Source organism: Megachile rotundata, chromosome 4, assembly GCF_050947335.1.
Source record: "Megachile rotundata isolate GNS110a chromosome 4, iyMegRotu1, whole genome shotgun sequence".
In the NCBI taxonomy this organism is placed as follows: Eukaryota; Metazoa; Arthropoda; class Insecta; order Hymenoptera; family Megachilidae; genus Megachile; species Megachile rotundata.
This window is the reverse complement of record NC_134986.1, coordinates 12,012,993-12,031,339: the sequence shown is the minus strand read 5'-3', so window position 1 is coordinate 12,031,339 and position 18,347 is coordinate 12,012,993. Positions and strand designations below refer to the sequence as shown.

Genomic DNA, 18,347 nt, shown 5'->3' with positions numbered 1-18,347 from the left:
ATTCCTATAGTCCTAAATTCGTACATCCCCGAATCTCTACACACCTATGTCTCTAAACTCCAAAATCTCTATATTCCTAAATCTCTAAACCTGCCTATCCCTAACTCCTTGAATCCCTAAATCTTCCTATCCCTAACTCCATAAATCTCTAAATCCCCCTATCCCCAATTCCTTAAATCCCTAAATCTCCCTATCCCTAACTCCTTGAATCCCTAAATCTCCCTATCCCTAACTCCTTAAATCCCTAAATCTCCCTATCCCTAACTTCCTAAGTCTCCCTCTCCCTAACTCCTTAAATGCCTAAATCTCCTTATCTTTAACTCCCTAGCTCCCTAACTCCTTAACTCCTTAATTCTCCAACTCCCTAAAGTCCCTTAAATCTCCAAATCCCCAAATCCCCAAATCTAAAAATAACCACCTTCCCATTCCCAACTCCCCAAATCCCCAAAGTCCCAACTCCCAAATTCGCCAAGCACACAAATCTGAAAATCTCCACTCAGATTCTAATTTATTGCACCACACCAGTACTCGATCTCTAGTTGCAACTCGTTGCACGAAAGTTCACGCCGATGTTAAACGCGGATTACTGTGCGTGGTATTATCGCCGGCGATAATAAAGGTTAATCGATGTTGTTATGCGCGTCGAGCACGTGAGGTATGCAAACAACGAGAAGAATTACCGGGAACAGTCGGCCCGCTAGAGGCCATTGCCAAAAGTGAAATCGATGACTCGAGGACCGGATAAATATTGCCGGTGGAGCTCCATTAAGGAGGTCACTTTCCATCTCCGGCCGAATCATTGCATGTCGCTGCAAAACGCGGATACTCTCTTCAAAACATGAACTTTTGCGCTAGAATTTCGAGGAAAGACTTACACCTTTTCGTGCTAGTATGATCACTATCTAATTCCCCTTAATTTACAATATAAAATAACTACTTCTACTGAATTATTATGATTTTATTCGTCTTATCGTACTTTGAAACACGTCTCAGATTCTTTCATGTTCTAAAGATTGAAATTATGTATCATAAATCTGTTACAAAGTTAAAAGATGCATGGAAGGCTTTTGAAATTCTTCACACCACAAGATGACCCAATAGAAGGAAATTCGACTGAATGAAAAATTATGTTCCATGCTTTGCACATATTTTTGGCAAAACAATGTGGAACAATTAGGAACAATTTTTTACATTCACAAGAAAAGGTCTGCATTCACTTAGGGAAAGTAAACTCTCTCTTAAAAATGAGCTTAAGATTTACCCAGACTACTAGACCTGAATTCATCTTGTGTCGCGTGCACAATACTTTGCAAGGGAACTCCAGGACTTGTACATATTAATTTTAAAAATTACTACAAAAGTTTACAATATGATGTACAATTGACATATTTTATAATATAGCTTGTAATATAAAGTTTGACATATATGTACTTTATAATAGATAGTTTAGTGTACACTTGATGTGGAGGGTGTCACCTAAGTTGAACATCTAAATTATTTTCACTGAAGAATAACATTATGCAGGCTACCGAATAAGATAATAGATGGAAGGTTATACTGTTTCAACATTTCTTATCGTCTTTTAATATACATTTCTGAAATTTTCACTCTTCATGTATCTTCCCATCAGTTACTTTTTCATACCATTAATTACAATGAAAATAATGATATTCGACTTAAGGATACCTTTTACACTAGTTTCATGTCAAATTGACATCAGTACATTGATATTATTACTAGTTTGATATTAGCTTGACACCTGTTCATTGATATCATCATCAACTCAATATTAGCCTGACATCAGTCCATTAACTAACCCATTAATGGACTAATCACTAACCCATTATTCAGAAAAGTAAAACACAAAGACGAAAGGGGTTACGAAGTACGTACGAAAAGAGAGACGTTGACAAGAAAGGGTAGTAATGGGTTAGATTAGGGTTAACCGCGGAGGTGGAACAGAGGAATCACCAGGTGAAACACGGCGACGATGACGAGGACTGCGAGGTAGGGACAATAGAAAATCAGCGACAGCCGGTGCCAAGGACGGGCAGTTCTCCGGCAGTTTCGTAACTCGTGAAAGTCTGCACACAAGGGACACTGACCTCACCCTACCTCCTTTTCTTCCTCCTCCAACACCTTCGTCTCTCCACCTCCAACTCGATCGCCTTCAGCAACGAGAACGTGTCCCACGGTTCGCGACCGTGTGTAGAAAACTTAAGGGTATATCCGCGGAGGTGAGGATCGCAGCTTTCCCCGAAGGTATCGCCGAGCGAGGCCGCTCTCCCTCTTCGTCTGCTACGACGAATATCGACCTCGAGGAAGTACCAGCGGGTCCGAAAGGTCAGTGAAAGGCCGGATTGACGTAGGAAGCACCGCTTCGCGATTCTTCGATCGATCGATCGAAATTATTCAACTACCGGGATGACGAGCGATCGTACTCTAACTTTACGTCTCTGTTCGATTCAGGAGCGATTTGGTCGACGAAGTTGGGGAGATTTGGCTCTTTATCGTTTTGTTGGACTTCTTAGATAAAGATGATGGCATTAGGAAGACTTAAAGATATGGGTTAACGTGGATGTGGATATTATGTCGAAGAAGAATTTGGAAATTTAAGAAATTTAAGCTGGTGAATTTTAGACTTCGGAATTTAGGAATTTGAAAATTTGAAAATTTGACAATTTGACAATTTAGAGATTTGAATACTTAAAACTATGAACTTCAGAAATTTGATAACTATGAAATTCGGGTTTTAGAAGCTTATAATATAAAAATTGCAGAATGCTTAAATATTTATTTTCAAAGAATATATAAACCTATCATGACGTGATAATGACACTCTAAAATCAGCTCCGCGGGTGGAAGAGTGACAGGCAGTAAACACGATAGTAAATCATTTGTTTTACGACAGACACTAAAAAGTGAAACCATAGAACGTATTTTCCATTTCGCCTATAAAAGTCAGCAAAACCAACGTATCACGCGAAGTATCAGATAGTTGTTTGGTAGAAAGTATTCATTCAAACTGGAACTCTAATAATTTTTTAACGAAGGGATTACGTAATATTATTCTTAACTTCTGCCATTTTTTAAACACTTTCATATGCAAAACCATGCCTTCGCACGTTTCTAACTGATTTCGAACGCAGCGATACTCTTCAATTTCACTTTCTAAAAAGGAATAAGCGTGTTCTATAAACAAATCACATTCTACATTTTCAGTTCCGCGTTAGCTTTAATTAGTTCTGAAGTCTAGTAAAATAAACTATTAAACTTTAAGTGTTTCTTACGCTAAGTATATGTTGCTCGTTTTCTTCGATTACATTTTACGAGGTTATTTATATTTAGTTAAATTATAAATAATTACCAGATAAAAATAATAATTAATATCTCAAATCGTTCTGACATATTTTTATTCTCAATTGTATATCAAAACTAAATAAGCCGCAGTTTGCGTACTTCTTTCAGTAAGCTAACGATGAAAATAATTTAAATGACTTAAGTGGGACATTCAGTATAAATACTTCATAGAAGGTAATGTATGCCCTTAATAAATTGCCTTCTTTATCAAAAGTGTATAACCTTAGAATCACGACTCTGACCCACATACGAGACGTAGTACAAATAGGGATTATGCTGACCCACGAGTCAAGGAACACGTTAATTACAGTTACTTATAATCTACCGTATAAATCCTCCGAAGGGTATCGAATCTAAGTGCACAATCTCTGTTGTTTAAGGTGGTACATTTAAGACAGAGGCTAGACAACACAGTGAGCAGTTCGAGGGATCGATCGTTCCCTTTCGATGCAACCGTCGCCATGATCCAGTCCCTCATAGACTGCGACGAGTTCCAAGATATCGCCACGTTAAGGGTACGTTTTATTCTCAATAACTTGTAGGCTGCAATTTAACACACAAATTAATTCGAGAATTTTTAGAAAACACAGCTATTTTTTATTCGTAATTAATCCAGACTCTGGTGTTCTACTTGAAACAAAGTCTTTACCGTTTGATCACAGTTTTCAATTCTTGTAAATTACAAATATTCATACAAGTGCCTTCAGACACAGATTTTCAACCGACTTGCAAATCATTATATGAACTGAATTTTATTAGCAATAGTTAATAGTAATTTTCTATCGACAGAAATCCTTCATAAACCAAACTCAGACTGAGGTCTATCAAGCCCTAAATTTCAAAATTTCCAGTATCAATTTTTTAAGCAACTTGGTCTCTAGTCCTACAAAATCTTATGTTGGCGTGAAAATAGTAGTATAAAAATTTTAGGTGCATTTTAAAAATGTTGAATAAAAGGGATTTTCTCGTACCATAGAACTTGGACGAGCTGCTGGACCATAAATCAAACCTAAGCGACAAGCTGTGTCAGATAGGAGACAGCATAGTGTACAAGTTGGTGCAGTGGACCAAAAGGTTACCCTTTTACCTTGAGCTACCGGTCGAAGTTCACACGACGTTGCTCACCCACAAATGGCACGAAATCCTGGTGCTGACCACCTCCGCCTATCAAGCGATACATGGTCAGCACAAGTTCTCCAATGTCGGTTCCGACGTGATGGGGGCGGATTTTATGCAAGAAGTAATTCACTTTCTTAATTTTTTGCGTTGTTACCGATCTAATCAATTCGATACTGAACTTTCACTTCTGAACAATACGGTTTGGCAATTTCTTACATTGAACTTTTTCGAGACATCGATAACGTTGTATGGCAGAAAATATTTTTAGTTACGTGTTTTAGACTTATTTTTTGCACATTGATTGTGCAATGAAAATAATAAATAAATCTTGAAAATAGTTGTAATTATTTTGAGTGGTTATAGTTATTGAGTTGTTAATTCTAAAGTAATCTCAGGTGATAACTTGTTAAAGAAAAGTATTGGTGCAGGTTTCGAACAACATGTATACGTTACAAACGTGCCTAACGAACATGATGGGCCGACCGATAACCATGGACCAATTACAGCAAGACGTAGGGCTCATGGTGGAAAAAATCACGTACGTCACGTTAATGTTCAGGAGGGTGAGGCTACGGATGGAAGAGTATGTCTGTCTGAAAGTAATCACCATGCTCTCGCAAGGTAAGTATCGATTAATTTACATTACCGTAACGAACGATCGGAAAACTTGCTATACTTTCCGACGCTCTATTGAGATACTTAAAATATAAAGAAATGCATCCTTTTTGCTAATGCTGCAATTGGCGAAGCAAAATGTAAGTTTGACAAATTAGCGTGTAGAGTTGCTTGCGATCATTCGAACGATATTTCATTTCATAATAGTCATCAATGTATGTACCAATTAATCATGATTAATTTGCTTAAAATATGGGGACATTTGAAAATGACCTGAGACTATGAATCATAGCGAGAGAAGTAAAAAATGTCTGATGAACATAAATCTTAAAATCAATTGCTTCGATGTTAAATATAGTTGTTAAGAAAGATGGAGAGTAAAAATGCTTTATTAATTACTATGCTAAAATGAATAAATCTTTCATGACATTTTTATTGCTTTGAGTGTGTCTATAAATTTTTGCTAAAGTATATCTGTTATAGTATTACGTATGTTACATATGTAACATATTTAGTATGTAACCTAACCTAACCTAAGATATTTAGTATATTACATACTGTGATACATATATGTTACGTATGTATTCATTTATGTTACATATGTTACATATAATACACATGTTACATATGATACGTATGTTACATATGTTGTATATATATGTTATATATAAAAGTACAATTATATTATATTACATATACTACATGAGTTTCATATGTTACATATGTAAGTACAATTATAATATCACATATATTACATGTGTTCCTATATTACATATGTGACAACATACTATAATTACAACACTGCTAAATGTTACAATAACACTCACAAAATACATTAAATACTTGCAAATATGAAAGTTGCTACATCGAAAAAATTGATGCAAAAATATATGTTAATTAAATATTTGAACTTCTCCAATATAATAAATGTCCTTAACCGCTTTTAACATCCGTTAATATTAATACGTTCGATTGATTGCGAGCAACAATGAAGTAGTTGTCCAACCATATGTGATTACGTGCAAGTTCATCCATAATAGAAGAATAATTAATGAAGTCAAACATTAGACACAAAAGCGTGACCAAGAGAATCATAAGTGTACGCAAATTTCTAACGACACCATATTCACGACACTTTCTCTTGTATTTGTCCTCTCTTAGCACGTGGAGGTACAATGGAATTAGAGCATCTACAAGAACGGTACATGAGCTGTCTGCGAAGTTTTGTCGAACACAGCGCGCCTCAACAGCCGAATCGATTTCACGATCTTCTCGTCAGGTTGCCTGAAGTAAGTTCAACGAAACACGGAAAAATAATCGATATTTCGGGTTCAAACTTTTGATTCGAAGCGTACTGACGCATTTGCTGGTTGCATATCAAATAGCAAATTTTGAAATGTAGAAAGTCTGATGAGATTTGGTGACATAAAAGTGTTGCTAAATAGCGCTTATGATATATCAATGTAAAGCTTACAGTTCAGAAAAAATAACTACATAAACATCTCATTGATTGTCTTTTTTATAAAACATAGCTGATTGCAATTTACGTTCAACAATCAGCCATTTTGAATCTTATAAAGTCTGACAAGATTTGATGAAATAAAAGTGTCACTAAATAGCACTTATGATATATCAATTTAAAGCTTAAAGTACATAGAAAATAACTACATAAGCATCTCATTGATTCTCTTTTTATAAAAAAACATCTGATTGCAATTTACACTAAACAGTCAGCCATTTTGAATAAGCTATATAAAGTCTAACAAAATTTCATGAGATTAATTAACATAAAATAATGTTGGTCTCGCATCAACTTAAAGCTTAAAGTCTGTGAAATGATACAATGTCGAATGTCATACTTCGTACGCTTCCCTATCAGCCATTTGATACGCAATAGGCAAGTAATTTGAAAGCGCCATTGTTATAATTAATTACCGATACGAAATTCTTAACTTTGACAGACAGAACAATGAAAGAAACCCTTTAATTTATCTCGATCCTTGTTTGTTTCTGGTGAATTCCAGGTACAATCGGCGGCAGCTCTTCTACTCGAGAGTAAAATGTTCTACGTTCCTTTCCTATTGAACTCAACAATTCAAAGATAGTAAATAAAAAATAAATTGACGATAAACGAAGCTGAATACCTATACGCATACTACGCATATAAATATATATACATATATATACGAAAAAGAAATCTATATATATATGTATGTATGAAAGATAGAATCGAACAAAACGAGCGTAACAGCAAACAAAGGACAGACCAAGAAGTCTCGTGCAGATAAAAGAAAAAGAAAGGGGAAAGGCTTTGTTTGCGTATGTATAATAATTATATAAAAAGTATATATATATACATATATATATACATATAAATAATATAAATAATATAAATGTGTGTGTTCGTTGCGTTGTACAAACGAAGAGGGAACGTAAAAGGGAACGGGAAACCCGTGAAAAAACGTGATAAAAAACAATACAAGAGAGCGAAAGAGAAAACGAAAATTAAATCGAAAGATAAAAAGAAAGGAAAACGAGAATAAGAGAGAAATAAATAAGATCGTGATGGAAACGAAAACGGAGAGAATGCGTTAGATAAGAGAAACAAAGAAATAATGAAAGAATATAAAAGAATTCGCATGAGAGTGAACGAATGAGCGTGAAAATGCGAGAGAGAAAGAAGAAACGAATGAATGAGACAAAGAGAGAGAGAGATGCGCCACCTCGAGATGGAAAATCAATCGAGGAGGGAACTGAACTTTTTTATCGAAACTAAAAGACTATAATAATATATTTCTGTACGCAGTACCACGCAACTACGTCATTGTGTGTTCACGTTGCATAATCCGATCGATAATAAGACTCTCGTTACGTACGCTCACTTGTAGGCCACCTACTACCACCTACTACTACTACTATTACTACTACTACTACTGCTACTGTTACTACTACTCTCCATCACTATCAGATAAAAATAGCAGGCTACCAAAACGACCGAAAGATCCATCGACCGATGTTGATGATCCATCCCCTGACTGTAATGATAACGCCGATGACGATGATGATGATCGACGACGAACAAACACAAGAAACTAAAACGATCGGTAAACTTCGACTGCCACTTTGCGCATCATCGGACAAATACGCGAAACGGACTCCAAAAATGCCTGCACACTTTCGTCGACCCTGCGGTAAATGTAAGTGCGACATTATCATTGAGAGAAGATACAGGGATTCTGGGAAAGGAATATCATTTTGAAGGCTGCCATTGAACGGAAATCGTAAGGAAATCTAATTATCATCCTCGTCGTTATCGTCGTCCTCGTCGTCGTTCACGGCTCCGAATCATGGTCCAAGCGCGCAACACAGAAGACTATATTATATTATATATATACATATATTCACTGTTTTTGTTCATTTACATTCGATCACCATCGACGTAACGTTTACGCGTAACACGTGCATCATTCACCGGTCGAAGATGTTCATCCTTTTATCTCGTCAATCGAACCAACTGATCCTCTTCCTAGATTCACGGAGAAGCTTACAGATAGTATAAAATAAAAAAAGGAAAAAAATGGTACCGAGACTTTTCGAGCATTGCTTTTCAAACGCTTTCGAAGAATCTTCGTCGCTTTTTGCTGGAAACTCGCCTTGCGATACGAAACGTTCGAACTCGCTGATTTTCGACTGACGTGGATTTTTTAACGATTTTTTATATTCCAGTGTAATTCGTAGCTTGTTATCGTGATGCAATTTATTCTGCAAAACGGTGGGACGAGGATCGGATCGTTCGAATGAGCGCGCTTCCGTTTCTCGTTGTCGGGTGTTCATCGTAGATTCTCTTTTTTTGTGATTCCTCGTTCAAATGACTGCGATAATTTCATAGTATTATACATGTACATACATGTCAATGATAGGAAAAAGAAAGATATAAACGCGTAGAACGAAAGATGAACAGATACTTGGTATTTCTGTTTCGCGGGGAAACTTCTGATATTCTTTTCCCTTTATGTCAATTCGAACAAATGTGTTCCCATCATTTTATTAGCGTAGATATAGATATAGTGCAATCTCGCTATATGGCTCTGGAGTTGTAGCGGGACACTGTATAGATTTGGCCTTATAAGAGTTCTATGCATTCAGTATTGAAGTTCTGATGTCAGAAGAGTAGACAAATTTTTAATTTCTGAATTTAGAAACTTACTAGACCACTAAATTTCCTAATTTGTATACTTTTATATTAGCTTAAAAATTTCTAGATTTTCTAATTAAAAAATTACTAGATATTCCAATTTGAAAACTTCTAAGTATATAAATTTCTTAATTCATTCATTTAAAAACTCCCAAACCCTTACATTTTGAAATTTAAACCTAACAATTTCAATATTCAGATGTTCTAAACTAGACTTATTTTGAATTTCTGAATTCGTGAAATTTTAAGTTTTTAATTCAGAATTTTGTGAATTTCTATATAAAGAAATTTTGTTATATATATTAAGAAGCTTTATAAGTGAAAATTGTTGAAAGAAACGAAATAGTGCCATATAGCGAGATTACACGTAAACATATATCATCGAAACGTGTGATATTAAATTTCCTTGCCGCGCAGAAATTCCAGGAGCTCGGGATTGGCTCAATTATTTAGGATATCGAAACCCATTCATTGTAGGAGAAAATCTTCACAAAAGACAAGCTGAAAACCGGTGGTTGACGCCATTCGAAACGTCGTTCGGTGTCTTGGCAGAGGCAATGAAAGAAATAAAAAAGTAACGCTCCCTGTATACGCATGTAACGATTAATCAGCGCACGTTCTATCACGACGTGATTATTTCATCTTGCCTCCATAGAAGTTATCGTAAACACGCGCTAAATCACCTGTACGCCGTACGATCACGAGTACGATGAAAATGAATGCCCTTTATTTCACTCCCAAAGATCCGTGTCGTGTTTTCGATGTCTTTGGTCGTGTTTGCATTTATCCCCGTTTCAATCGATTTCGCGTATCGATCTACGAATGATTCTGGATCGGAACGACAGTTACCGTAGCGTTACCAGCCGAATTCATGCTCAAAACTTTTGCGTAACATTGTTCATTGATCATATTTTTAATTCGTCGAAAAGTATTTTCGCCGGACTCGTGGTCGCGAGCTTACGTACGAAAAAAAAATCAACACGAGAACTGTACACGCAAAAAACCTTGGGCCTACTAGCCTAAGGATACTTGTCCATACTATAAGACTTAACTAACGATGGGATACTTCAATACGGTAAACAATGTATATTATTTGCGGTTAAGGAACTGGGGGTAACGGTTCCTGTATTCCCCGGACATCATCGTACACTTGTCTCTGTGTTCAATTGGACGGTCGATGAGGTCGCACCCCGCGAGATACGAAATTAATAAGCAAAGAACCTCGCTGAGTTTAGTTTAAGAGTCTCGATAACATTGGCCAGGAATGGATCTTTTTTAGGCTTCTTCCAAAAGGGAATGTTGAGTGTCGAAAAACAATTTGCTTCGAAGTTACCGTTCTTATAAATAGTGCAATATACCGGGAGAGAAAGCGACGACACGGGCTCGTTCTTTTTCATCTCCACCCTTCTTTGTAGATGTTTCACGTTCCATCCCTTGCTCCCTTGAATTTTCCAACCCCGATCATAACCGCCTCCTCAATCGCCTATCAATCTTTTTATTCTCGTTAGATCGATTAAACGTTACGTACTTCCCCGCGGAGAACTCGTTTTCTTGTCGCGTTCTATTTATTGTTAGCATGTACATAGAGTGGCAGTGTCGGACACGGAAAGACGAGGGGTGAGGGAGGGGAGGTTAATGAACACCGCGTGAGAAAAGATAAAAGCGCCGAGTTGGACTGTCTTTAATATTACGTTATATATATATACATATAAGTATATAAATATAAATATAAATATAAATATGTATATTGTATAAAAATGAAAATGTGCATCGATGTCTGGGAGTACAGTAGCTGCTTACGGGAGAGCTACGCGTTGGATCAGCAAGACTTAGGGCATTATACTACCGCGAGTATTATCATGCCCAACCTTTAATATTTAAGTGCGAGTGAGAGTCTATTGAGCAAAAAAGTAAAAAAAGAAACAACAAAAAACGAAAAAAAAGAGAGAGAAAGAAAGAAAGAAAGAAAGAAGAAATTTAAAAGTATAAAAAAAACATATGCCTCTCGTTTGTGGGTTTAACTTTGTACATATTGTACGAAAGGTTTAATAATAACTACGTTGAAAGTACTAGTCCTGTCTCTTTGTATAATTCCGTGTTATACCTGTTCTATATATATATTATATACGGTGTCAAGCGGCCGCGCAGTGTTTCTAATCGCGTGCATAAAGTTCGGTGATCTCCGAGCAACATGATTGCTCACGCAGGATAATATCGTTCAAGATTTTGTAACGGAATAACACGGACTCTAGTTTCGTTCTTGATCGTCCAAATATGTTAAATCTAATATGTTAAATATGTCTCTTTTGCGCAAAACTTAATAATAATCATTGATTTATAATTATTAGAGATGTACAAGTAGCCTATGTCGGACTCGGTTACTCTCGGGAGAAGTCGGACGAATTCGGACTAATGCCCGCCATAAATCCCTTCGGTCTCGATGAAAAATTCGGAACTTTCAACATTGTAAAATTATGAATTTAAAAACATAGATTTAGAAATTTTAGTGTTTGAGAACTCAGAAAATTGAAGATTTGCAATATAAAAGACGAGAAATTAAAGAATTTGTAATGTAGAAAATTTGTAACATTCGATCACTTGTACGTCACTAACAATTACGCTTATACAATTACGACATACCTTTATATATTGAAGCGTTGCATAACACGTAATCAGTCATCAATATTGAATCACTTTTCCAATTCAGTCGTTGATTTCACTGTTAAAAAACTCACTTCGAAACTAACGCGGACTGTCACTTTGAACGGATTGGCGAACACTGAAGTATGCTGCTTGTCACGTGATAGCCGAAGGCGCGCGCAATACAAACGTTAACCCAAAAACGACGGGCAGAAAGAAAGCACGAATGCCGGATTGGCAAGAGGAAATACTTTTTCAATGAGTGAGTCAAAGTTACCAATTTCTACCTACGTTTAGGAAGTACATTTTTATCGTCTCGTTTACCTTCGACTATTCCTTTTGTAACTGAGATTTGAGCGCCGTGTGAATCGCCGCTCTGCCGGGAACCGGATGCTGCGTTGCCACTAAACAAGTTTTTTCAAATCGATTTTTTCCGCGCGAAATTACAAATTCCCGTTGATCGCTACGAAATTTTCATTGAACGTTTTGCAAGTTTACGCTTGATTCGATTGTTAATAATTGTTCATATTATCGAGCTTTGAGCGTATTTTTAAAAGAATCATTATTACACCCTGGGAAGCGTTCGAACATGGTTCTATGCATTTTTTTATAGTTTTTATACATTTTGTAGGTCTTCGATGAATCGTTAACGAGATTGTACTTATAGTCCCTTTACTCTGAACACTTGCAATTTTCTTTGAAATTTTACTTTTAATCGAAGCATTATGGAAACGTGTTTTATTTGTTTTAAATTATCGAGAGACTGAGCGGAGATCTTCTCTTGTGCTTTCCTTTTATCTCGTCGATGCACGTCTCGAATTAAACAGTCTAGTCGGTGGAGAAGAGAATATATGCGTTTATTTTAAAGATTTACGTTTTAGTTTTTATTTATTTTTCGTCTAGCTAACGATTTTGTTAATATTCGTCTAGCTTATCCCGTTGCATTTTTACTGCATTTCGTTCTCCGTATCGTATCGTGAGCTCTTGAAATCGTTTGATCTTTTTCTTTTTCGTCGTTTAACCCAATGGTGAATGATATCAATTACGTGATTGAATAATAAACGCGAGAAGTAAAAAAAGACGCGTATGCGCTTACAGACTCGTAGCTGAACGGAAAAATCCTTTAACTTGTTTGCGTAAGGATGTGTACATATAGATGATGTTGAGAAACATAATAAATTCGTTGTTATTGCAAGAATGAAAGATTTGTAAGATATAATAATGTTATTCGTCCGACCAATAATCGGAAGCTATCGGTTCCGGGCAAAACAGGCTAGATTTCACAGGTGGCGCGTAAACCCCCTGTATTTTTATGAATAAATAAGATATTTTAAAAAAAAAAGTAAATCTGAAGTCTGTTTGGAGATGCCTTTCATAGGGATTATAAATGTAGATAATATATTATACATAATGAACATAAATACACTATATTATTATATATAAATAGTAAGGAGTAAATAGAATGATATATATATATCATAATAGAATGATATATATATACATATGCGATGAAAATAATATTATTACAAGTAAATAAACTAATTAAAGATGAACAGATTTGATGATATCTTTATTGTTCCACACCCATGCCTACATAATGATAACTTTTTTTTTCCTTCAACACCTCACGATATCGTATAGTTATATAGATATGTGTGTATATATTTGTACTTTATTTATCACAATAATAACGGGAGTATTATTGATAATGTCAGTTGCAATTTTTCCGCATTTTTATTACAGACGTTTCATTACATTAACATAACAAAGTCTATACTTTCAAGGTACATGATCGTTAAAATGTTGTCTACCTGTGAGATCTTTAAGGATTATGCGCAGTGTTCAAGCTCCTGCACAGAACATATTAGTTTAAGCTAAATTATTTAGTCTCGTTTATTTAATGTAATTGTCTTTAATTAACGTGGAGCTTACCCGATGTACAATCGTCGCAAGCGCTTGGACACTTCGATAAGATTAAAGCGATCACAGACAGAGGCATTCAAAGGTGAATACTGCGAATACCTAAGTAGACACAGAGGCTAATACTTTTACGATTCCTAGGATGTCCGTACTACATAGGCATTTTCATGCTTCACCTCAGTTTCACGATATATATTAGAGGCTGAAAAATCGACGGGTCGAGTTTGTAACGTAAACTCCGTGTCTTAACTTGTATAATAATCTATCTAATACAATATCGATAATGTAAATATAAAGCATTGATTAAATGTAAAATCGTGCAATTGCATATCGTTAACAATCTGAATATATATATAAATATTTTTATCGATAATATTGTAAAATGTAAAAAGTATCTCGTATGTAAAGCAATCGAAATGGACGCCGAAATATCTTATGAGAGATAATAATAATAATAATAATAAACGACGAATTATCATAAAGGGATTGTTAATAATACTTCCTGGAATATAAAAAAGATGAAGAGAATTCCTTAATACACGCCCTTTTTTTTTTTCATTAAGCTCTCTGTTATTTATTATGAATCCGTCCTAGTTCGTCTATGATTATCTCTGTCAGTAGAAAGTGTTACTTCTAGTAGACCGTCAATGTTATAGTTCTGAAGGCACTGTTCAAAAGTTGATTATACTTCTTGAAATAACAAGTCTTCAAAACATCCCCGAACGACTCGACATGGAAAATCGTTACAAACATCGACGCAATTTTCACACGCCTCACTTGAACTATATCACAAAATTCAAAATAGAGTAGTTTCAACTTGACATCCAGTGCCAATGCCAATGCCATATATGTCGGGTCTGTGATCGGTTAGGAATTATCATGAGCTAGCAAATCGATGGTCAGAATTCAGGCTTATGATACGCAATGGCCGGTGCGTTCTATTAATTATGTATCAATATCATCATACCATTATATTACACAAACGCTTATTAATTTAGAGGCACATTGCTAAGGGTCTCGGTTCTTAAAAATTGCTCCCTACATTAATGAACTTATGACAATCTAGCTATTATAATTATTCAGTACGACAGCGATTTGGCATATAATATGGAAACTGTACAAAGCTTCCGAGAATAACGATAAAGTACTCAAACTATTGCTCTGTGTACATAGAAGTGAAATGTGGCTGGAAAGGCCGATACTAGGAAAGAATTTCAATGTATATATATTGAATGCGACGGACAACTTTATACCATCGCAACAATATATATCTTATATATATATTTTGTTTTCTTCAAATATTTTGCAAACGGTACGTTGAGCTCGTAATAAAGAAGAAAGAAAGAATGGAATATAAAGTTTATCATGTGCATAAAAATATTAACAAAAACCCTATTATATAATACAATTTTTTCTACTGAATTTCCTTACCTAGGCAGGAAAACTTTGGCTACTGGCTACATACTATTTGTACCTCGGCGGATGCCGAATTTATGCTGCTAAGAACACTGATTGCGCATCTAGTAGTATTAAAAGAATTGCACGCAGCACACACAGTATCTAAACCAGAAACAGATCAATTACATACTCAGGAAGACCTTAACAGTAGTATATATGCTCACGCTTTAATAAACCTGAATTCTACGCACAACGATCATAATATCAGTTAAGCATTCACTATACTCAGAGACTCTCCCACCGCGGAATGTTTAAATGTTTTTCTTCATTTATTCATTCTTATAGTACTGAACCGTTTGTTGTTCGCGTTCGCAACTTACTTAAAAGCTCTTAACCTCTGAAACAATACGTTCACAATACTGCTCTGAGATGCGAATGCTCAGAATGTACACAGTAGACAGCAAAAGCGTCTAGACCACAGAGTGTTCACGTTCCAATTCGAAACGTTCTTTGAACTAAAGAAATCAGGCTGATGCAATGGCAGACGTACTATGTATAAAAGTTAATTCTTCAACATACAAAAATGGGTAAATCTCTTTAAAAAACGCGTAAGAATATTCCCTGAATAGATAATCACATGATAATTCTGCTTCTTTTTTATTTTAAATGACAATTTTTTTTTCTTTTACAAAACATAAAAAAATAACGTTTTAAAAACTGAAAATCTAAATAATGTACCGTCTTTCGATACGTCACCGAAAAATATTATGCTCCGTCAGAGTACCAGCCTGTGTCTATCAACGTGAAGAAACAGTCATGTAATTCCGTAAAGTCTAGACGCAGATACCACCCTTCTGCATCCAAACAAATGGAGCACTAAGTTAGATCACAAAAAGTATGGTGTAGTTGTTAAAGGCGGAATTACTCTTTCAGAATCAGGCACTGCCCGGAATAGCACTATGCATTTTTGATCGACAGTTCTCAACTCTAAAATACTAGCTTTATTACCACAACGATAACAATAATTTGGAGCTGACCATACTGTTAGAAGTTTATCATTAAACATGTGCCTATAACCTGAAAATAAAATGGAAAGAAAAATTTTAAATACTGTGTTTTATCAATAACCCCTTGTGGTCAAAAGCTATTTGGTCACAGAATCACATACATCCAGCAATTTTTTATTGCAAAACGTATTAAATTTATTTTCTTTCTCTAATAAAATTCTATGAACAAATGACTTTTTACTACAAAAAGTTAATATATTATTAAATAAGTGTATGTTTATAAAAATGTATACCTTCATGAACTAACTGATGAGCTCTACAGATGAGCTTAAGAGAATTGATCTCCATGAATTTATATGTTATTTTACTTCCAAATAACCACCCTGCTCCACGTGGACTGACGGTCCATGAGTCGACATCTTCTGGATCAGACCAGACCAAATCACAGAAAGCACCTGAAGTGAAAAATAATCGTTTATTAGCGTAAGTTAGTAAAGGTAAAGTAAAGTAAAGTATAATTGCACCACGATGGTATACATGCCTTTATGTGGAATTTCTTGATTTCTTTCAATCGTCCTAATTTGATCTAATGTCCTAATCGCTGGGGACAATCCTCCATGCACGCAAAATATTTGTTCATCGATTAACTAAATCAAAATGTTTATGTTTAATATGTGTACATATGACTATATGAAATTTTGTCAATATTTATTAACACTTACGGCAGCAATGGGGAGTAAGTCGAATACCCTACAGCAGTATTTCCATGCATTAGCATTGCCATATTTATTTTGACATTCATCTGCAAAGAAAGATGTAACAAACTTAACACATGTATAAACAATAAATTTTTAATATTTTATAAGATATATCATACAATGCACACTAACCATAAAAACCATAAACATGTGTAATTTGTCTGGATTCGTGATTCCCTCGAAGCAATGTTATTCTATCCGACCATTTAGCTTTAAGTGTAAGTAAGCGAGTAAACGTTTCTACGCTGTAATACCCTCTATCTACAAAATCTCCCATGAATATATACTTTGTATCGGGCACTTGACCCCCATTACGAAATAATTCCTCTAGATCGTAAAACTGAAAAACAAGAAACAATCATAACGTTTAGTAAGCTACTTAAAAACATCTGTAACTTTTACTATCGACGTAGTTATCAGTAGCACTGTAGATATCGATGTTATGTTGAGGTTAGAACAATGATATGAAATTTACCTGGCCATGAATGTCTCCGCATACTGTTACGGGTGTGGGTACGGGTTGAATATTAGACTCTTCCAACAGTAAGTCACATACGATGTCACAAAGTTTCTAAACAAAGTTAATTATCAAAAGAAATACAACGAACAGAAGTGATTTATTAGCGTATGTTTAACATCTTGTCAAACATGTCGATAAAATATATTACGATTAAAATAATAAAAAATAATATTTCGTACACGTTATTTACCTTGAGGTCATTTTCGGGAAGGTATTTGCACTCTTTTGCAATCTCTATCCATTTATCGATGTCTGACATTTTGGACTCGTATCGTAGGAAAATACCGATCGCGCCCTCACTCACTACATATAGATACGCTGAATTTATAGTTGATTTGTATTTTTAAAGATTACACTGGACATTTAATTTAAACTAATTTTACGAAGTTTGTTCATTTTACACTCAAAATTGTAAACGTTTTATTTAACAAAGGATTCCTCCTCATTGTGTTAAACGCAAACACAGATAATCTCCTGTGAGAGAAGATTAAACAAGACCAACTTTCATTCTCTTTAAACCTTTCACCCCATTGGCTCAGGATTTTCACTTTACAGAATGAAAGTGTACGCTGTTACACGAGAAATTATACTAACTAGGTAACGAGATTTCGTTCATTCTGCGCATCTCCTCTGTTCGTTTCTACACACTTTGTACTTTATAGTAATACACATGCGCTGTTACAATGATTGTGATATCGAAAATACATCCAACGTGCAGAATGTTTCATAATTTTTAATTCTTAATGATTTTACTTTGTATTCTTAGGTATAATTTAGATTTTCATTGAATAACAATTAAGTATAATGGGAGAAGC

The 18,347-nt window shown here is 35.2% G+C and overlaps 2 protein-coding genes across 11 annotated transcripts in view; one reads left to right on the top strand and one right to left on the bottom strand.

The window, feature by feature from the left end:
* Window positions 1–11,358, top strand: part of Hr4 (nuclear hormone receptor 4) — a 213,062-nt gene extending 201,704 nt beyond the window's left edge. For all 10 annotated transcript variants that reach the window (XM_076531309.1, XM_076531306.1, XM_076531304.1 and 7 more), the window contains 5 exons: window positions 3,741–3,875; window positions 4,337–4,600; window positions 4,908–5,100; window positions 6,256–6,383; window positions 7,119–11,358. In XM_076531309.1, coding sequence (XP_076387424.1) covers window positions 3,741–3,875; window positions 4,337–4,600; window positions 4,908–5,100; window positions 6,256–6,383; window positions 7,119–7,199 — 801 coding nt within the window. In that variant the 3' untranslated portion in view covers window positions 7,200–11,358. The remainder of the gene's footprint in view (window positions 1–3,740; window positions 3,876–4,336; window positions 4,601–4,907; window positions 5,101–6,255; window positions 6,384–7,118) is intronic.
* A 2,286-nt stretch (window positions 11,359–13,644) lies between these two features.
* PpV (Protein phosphatase V) lies at window positions 13,645–18,099 on the bottom strand. The gene is made up of 7 exons (XM_012289638.2): window positions 17,723–18,099; window positions 17,488–17,583; window positions 17,145–17,352; window positions 16,977–17,056; window positions 16,796–16,901; window positions 16,548–16,709; window positions 13,645–16,324 (listed from the first exon to the last, which is right to left on the bottom strand). Exons 1-7 carry the CDS (start codon window positions 17,789–17,791, stop codon window positions 16,134–16,136), a joined length of 912 nt encoding a protein of 303 aa, XP_012145028.1. The 5' UTR covers window positions 17,792–18,099; the 3' UTR covers window positions 13,645–16,133.
* Window positions 18,100–18,347: the final 248 nt, after the last annotated feature.